This window comes from Micropterus salmoides, unplaced genomic scaffold (genome assembly GCF_014851395.1).
Source record: "Micropterus salmoides isolate LMB-PRFRI ecotype aquatic unplaced genomic scaffold, ASM1485139v1 Ms_hic_scaffold_5, whole genome shotgun sequence".
NCBI lineage: Eukaryota > Metazoa > Chordata > Actinopteri > Centrarchiformes > Centrarchidae > Micropterus > Micropterus salmoides.
In genome coordinates this window covers 21,274,588-21,280,720 of record NW_024044237.1, presented here as the reverse complement: position 1 = coordinate 21,280,720, position 6,133 = coordinate 21,274,588, and the positions used below count along the sequence as shown (strand labels likewise).

The 6,133-nt window shown below is 40.4% G+C and overlaps 1 protein-coding gene across 1 annotated transcript; it reads right to left on the bottom strand.

The window, feature by feature from the left end:
- Positions 1-2,430: 2,430 nt before the first annotated feature.
- On the bottom strand, positions 2,431-4,406 carry map1lc3cl (microtubule-associated protein 1 light chain 3 gamma, like). Its single transcript, XM_038698667.1, has 5 exons — positions 4,262-4,406; positions 3,777-3,981; positions 3,596-3,651; positions 3,395-3,501; positions 2,431-3,117 (listed from the first exon to the last, which is right to left on the bottom strand). The coding sequence occupies exons 2-5, from the start codon at positions 3,832-3,834 to the stop codon at positions 2,928-2,930; spliced, it is 411 nt and encodes a 136-aa protein (XP_038554595.1). The 5' UTR covers positions 3,835-3,981; positions 4,262-4,406; the 3' UTR covers positions 2,431-2,927.
- Between the last annotated feature and the right edge of the window lie 1,727 nt (positions 4,407-6,133).

Below are 6,133 nucleotides of genomic sequence, written 5' to 3'. Positions count from 1 at the left end.
TTGCATAATTCAAAAGATAAGAAACTGAAATGCAGATCAGATGCACCTGAATGCTTAATAGTAAATTTGAACCAATTATATGATGTTTTCCCATGTGAACTAAAGGGAACAGCAACAAGGTGATTGATGCAGGGCCAAGAAAAACATAAACACTCCAATACTATATCTTTCACTGCACATCTGCTCATGTGTGTTTACATTTTCTTTTACATTGGTGGTTTATGTCTATCAGCCGCCACATCACAGCACCAATCTTCCTCCTCCAAAACACAGCGCTGCGTTTCATTTTCAGGACACACTCAGAGTCATGCGTCCCTCCCTCATCAGCACACTCAGCCTCAGCCATGGAGGCTCATTGAAATTCTGCACACTGACTCACCAGATTATCAGTCAGCCTCTAATACACATGTTCAGCAGCTGTTTTTTTTTTGTTTTTTTATCACAGTGGCAGGAGAATTAAGTTTTGATAAAGTCCAGAGGCGCTCTCTTGTGTCTTGACAAGTTATTACAGGTATCATTTTTTGGATAGACTCATATTAGGACACAACACCTGGATGTGTCCTTCCTGTACCTTCAGCTCTTCTCTGCTGCAGCTGAAGTACAGGGCCACTTCTCCATGCACTCCCTGTTGTGACTCATGTTGCATTAATAAGAAAGAGCCCTATTGATATATAACTTATATTTATTTTGAACCAGCTGTACTGTTCATAGTTGATAGTGTTGCAAAGTATAACTTTTTTCAAATAAAGTGTATTTGCAATCGCAGGTGTGGACTTGAGCCCTTGGTTTTTCCGAGGGGCCCCTTGAGTGGTCCTGATCCACTGACTGAGGCCTCAAGGCAGACTACAATGAAGAGAGCAGTGAAAGATCAGAAGGATAATGTAAAATTGATGAAATAATGGCAATAAATATGTATTTATAAGAAATATAAAAACAGATACACAGTAAAATTAAAATGGAAAATAATAAAAATACAATAAAATAAATAAATAAAATCATAACACAGAGGGCACTGTCAATCACAATACAGCCTAATATTTGAATCCAACCAAATACAAAAGTTTGGAAACAGACAGCTCTACTGACTTGCCTATATGTCCGACTGAAGCATCTTACTCTTTTGGTTACTTTGAAAATGTGTCGGCTGCTGTAAATTAGATTATTATTATTGTGATATGCTTTCCAGCTCACAGTTTTACTGTAGCATATTGTAGTTTATGTACACATACAAGATTTGGTGTCTTGAATAAAACAAACAGGAAACTGTATGTAAATTGATGCATTGTACAGTCAAAAGCACAATTTTACCTTGTAGGAATGTAGGATTTACTTACATGTAAGGTCAGATTCTAGACTAAATGATCTATATTTACAGCATAATTCAATAAACAAAATTGCTCTACATTGATGATGATGATTTTCTTTAAATATGCTGCAGTGATTAAAATTCAGTGATGAACGTGTGCAGTGTTGTGTTGCTGTCATGAACCTGCAGTGTGATGTTTTACAAAATTGCATACAGATGTTTGGTACTGCGGCACTTTGTTTTAAGAGTTTTTGTCAACTGAAACTGTTCTGTGGTCAGAAAGATATTTTACAGCTTGCAGTAGCTTGCAGCGTTCCTCTTGTTCTGGTACGATAATTTATTGACAGAGAGCTGCTGGAATGCCCGCAGTGGTGTGAAGTGAGAGGAGGTATGATTGTGTTTCTGAACGCTGTGTGTTTGGATAGCTGGCTCTCTCCCCCACTGTATATCTCTCCTATGCAGTGTTTCCTTTTTCCTGTCTTCCTCTGTTGGGCCGTCACTATCTTCCCCCTTGTCTCTTTCCCCCTCTTCCCTCCATTTCTTCCACTGTTTATGGAGAGCAGCTTTTCCCTGTTTTTCTGCCTCTATTTATTTATTTGTCATCTGCATTACCATCACACCCCTGACTCTTTCTTAGGTGACATCTACAGTATGTCTAAAAATAATCCCTCTGGCCCTCTGGCATACTGACCCCTGCAGATAGTTGACTGGGTCAGTCTTACATAACAAAGTCATGTGGAGGGGGTGCCACTTCTCAGAGGCAGGTGAGGAATGAGGCACCTGTATGAGTGTGTGCAGTACACACTGGGAAATCACTAGATTTTAGGTGTATCACGCCCCACTGTGGTATTTTAGTAGACATAGTAGATTTTTTTTTTTTTACTTTTTTAACATGAAGGATTAAACAGTTTCTCTGTGGTTTATATAATATTTTACTCCATTCAATGACCTCAGAACATCTGGACTTGAAGCTATAAAACACAGCTGTTACCTTAAAAATATTTAAAGGGACACTTTTTTAAGCAGCATGTAAGTAGGAAAAAAACACCAACAGTTCATAGCGCATGATATTTTTACCTGTGTGTATCTCTTATAAACTCTAAATATCACACGAAGACAACAAATTAAAAGGAAGGAGAATTTATTTTTTTGATACACATGACAGCTGGATGCAGAACAAATCAGAGCAGCATTAAACTGACATTCATGTTTTCACCGAGTGCCTCGAGAGTCCGGACCACAGATTCACATTCTGAAGGGAAGGCGGGGATGAAGGGGCATTCAAAGAAAGGAGATGAGGATGGGGAGATAAGTGCTAAAAAAGGATTCTGATTACCAGCAAGACATTGACCCTGTTTGTGTAGCGTGCAGAAGGTTGTGGTGGTTTTACAGTGAACTGGCATTACAGCAAAGTGAAAGTTTTTGCATTGAAGCTTTTATTTGGGACAAGGGGGAGGGATTTGCTGTGTTTAAATGTCCAGAAAGGTTCATGAGGTAGGCTGGTATACAGTTTGGGGCAAAAAAACTGGTCAAAAAACTCAGCTTGGCTCAGTTTGTCCTTGTTTTCCAGTTGGTGCCACCACCATCGGTCTGGGTTAAGTTCATTTCATCTGCTTCAGGCTCAGCAGGGTGGCCTGGCTGCTGCTTGAGGTGCTCCGAACATCTCCTGCGAGGCATAGGTGATGTAGAGGAAGCCGTCAGTGTCACTGTGGTGGGAATAAACCTCCCCCATGCTGGAGGACATGCAGGACATGCTCTTCTCTGCTATGAAGAGGAACAGAGCCTGGGTGGAGTCCAAGGCAATCTTATTCCTAACAGAAAGAAAGGAAAGAGAGAGACAGTTGGAGCGGTGGAGAAAGGATGGAAAACAAAAGAGAACTTTTTAGCATAATGGAGAAGAGAGCATGAGGGAGGCAGACAGAGAACAATGGCAAATCTGACAGCTTGGGGGGAGAAAGTAGAGACAAGGGAGGGTTGCATTGATAATAAAGGGGCTAGAACAATCAAAAACAAGCTGGGTGTGAAGTGAGTAGGAGCTGTGAGACAGTCTATGATTCTACAGAGCACACAGTTACATAAATCCTTTACCTGAGCAGGCAGAGGAACTGACCCAAAGTGAGCTCGGAGGGAACCAGGAACTTTGTTTTGTCCAACAGGGGAAGAGTCTTTTCACGGATGTAACGTTCAACAATTACCTGAACATAAAAACACATCTGGGATCAGCTGCTAGTGTCACCACACACAATATAAAGTATCAAATTTAAGAGCAGAATGGAAAAACCAACTCACGGGCAATTTGTTGGGGAATTTAGACCGAATGCTGCACACTTCATCTTTTCTTGTTTCTAAAAGGAAAATAGAGTGCACTATCTTCTCTATCTACATTTCACATATTTAAAAACAGCATCCATACAGTGTTAATGCAAGTACATGTAGCAACTACCGCATTCAAAGAACCAATGGGACTTACTGAGGCATTTTCTCTGCTTGAAGGGCATCATCTCCATGGATTTCTCAAAAGGCGCCATTGGTTGTTTGTTGCTTGAGGCAGTTTGCAGAGACCAGCGGTAATGGATGCGGTGCAGCTGATGGAGCCTGCCTGGCGGTCTGGCCCGGGCTGACAGTGAAGTCCCCTCGGGTGGAAGTTAACAATTCTCAACGAGCTGCTCTGACCACTGGTGATTTATAGGGGACAGAGCTGGGAGGAGTCAACAAATGTGATACCAACACACAAAGATACACTCCTCGTCCTGGTGGGCAGTGTGTGGATGCAGGGGTGCATCTGTGTGTGTGTGTGTGTGTGTGTTCTTACTGTCTTTACTGGTTCAAACCAGATTCACACAAACTGGTTATCTCACATCTCACATCTACTTGTGACAATGGTGTCGCTGTCACGTACACATTCAGACAGAGGAGTACAAACATGAAGAGAGAAGTGTAATTAGAGTAGCTCACCATGTGAAGGGCATGTGGTAATGATTCAGATAAACAGGGACTCTATGGGAAGCTGGACCCAAACCTGGCGCCATCTTTATCATGACATTTGATTGCTCTGAATCCAACCAACACACAAACACATAAACACACATTTTTGTTGACTCCTGACTGCAGCAAATGAATGTGAATATCTTCCCATTTGTCTTCCATGCAGTTTCTCGTTCTTTTTTTCTTACTATTATTATTGTTTACTAATATTTACTGACTCCTACATTTACTGCACTTACAAAGAAAAAGGTTCTGTCGCGCTGAGCACAAGAGAACGCCTGCCAGTAAGCACTGACAGGACTTTTCACTTGTCTCAGTAGGAAAACTACCTGGTTTAAATTGTAAAATGAATCATGGCTGAATTCCATTTAGCTGCTTCAGTTTAAGGGTCCTTGTCTTGGTCTCATCTGGCTCACTGTCACACTGCCGTGGCTTACTGGGACACTGACATAATATAATTATATATATATTCTGAAATGGGGCCCTGCAATGGACTTGCGGCCTGTCCAGGGTGTACCCCACCTTTTGCCCGATGTCAGCTGGGATTGGCTCCAGCCCCCCGTGACTCTGTACGCAGGATAAGCGGTTGACGATGGATGGATGGACATTCTGAAATGGCCCATTCCGCATAATGATTTCTTTTGCTTTTATTACTTTAAGCATATTTTGAGGCGAATACTTTTGTACCTTCACTTATGTAAACATTTAAATGCACAAGTTTTTACATTAAAAGAGAACTTCCTCCACCTCTGGAAGTGGGAAAACTCGACTCCGGTGGTCAAGATCATGTGATATATGGTCAAAAGCTTCAGAACTGCTAAGCTGCTAAATGGACCTTGAGTTGAGATTGATTTGTCAAGGCTAAAATTGGTTGAAAGGTTAAAGTTGCTGCTTGAGTCTTCACTAAGACCAAAGCAGTTGGTCAGTTTTTATGCATCATATATCTGGAACAAACTCCCAGAAAACTGCAGGTCTGCTGATACTGCTGATATTTTGGTTTTACTTTCTATTTCACTCTTTTCCCCATGTTGCTTTTGTGTTTTATGTAAAGCACTATGCATTGTCTTGTTGTTGAAATGTGATGTGAAAATAAACTTTCCTTTCCTTAACATATATCCGCTGTTTTAGCCTTAGTCCAAGAGCCACCAGCCTGCAGAAACATGAGCAGGCACAGATGTTCTGTTGCAGGTGAAGATCCCCCTCTGCTGGTTGAAACGTGGCGCTAGAGAAAAGTGCAGTGCACCTGTCAAACATAAAGAATACAGATATGTGAGGAGCATATCAGCACCACTCATATTAGATTTTCTTCCAGCAGTTTTACCAATGAGTCTAGTTGATAAACCTGATTAATCCTCCAACTTCTGATATTCCTAAACGTATGAATTGTATGAAGTAGGTTACATCTAACATAACAAAAATTGCAATCAAGTCTGAATCAACCAAAATAACAGATTTATTAATAATAATGATATTTTACATTAGTTAAAGAAGAATATGAATCTTTTTGCATTTCAGACGGATGGCCAGATTCACCTTTAAGAGGGCTTGTGCGTTTTGTTGTAATTTCATTAAACACAACTTTATTTGGGATTATGCACCATTTGAACACAAAGTTCAATAATAACGGTCTAACTTGATTAACTAATGATACTTTATGTGTGAAGTAGCAGGAAAAGCACCAGAGTTAGTAATAAGATTAACAACAGTTCTTCTTTACTTAGCCTAAGTCAAAGCAGCAATATCACATTTTAGAAATACTCTGTTACAAATTAAAGTGCATTCAAAATCTTACTTAAGCAAAAACACATCAAGTAGCATCAATATATTATATATGTACTATAT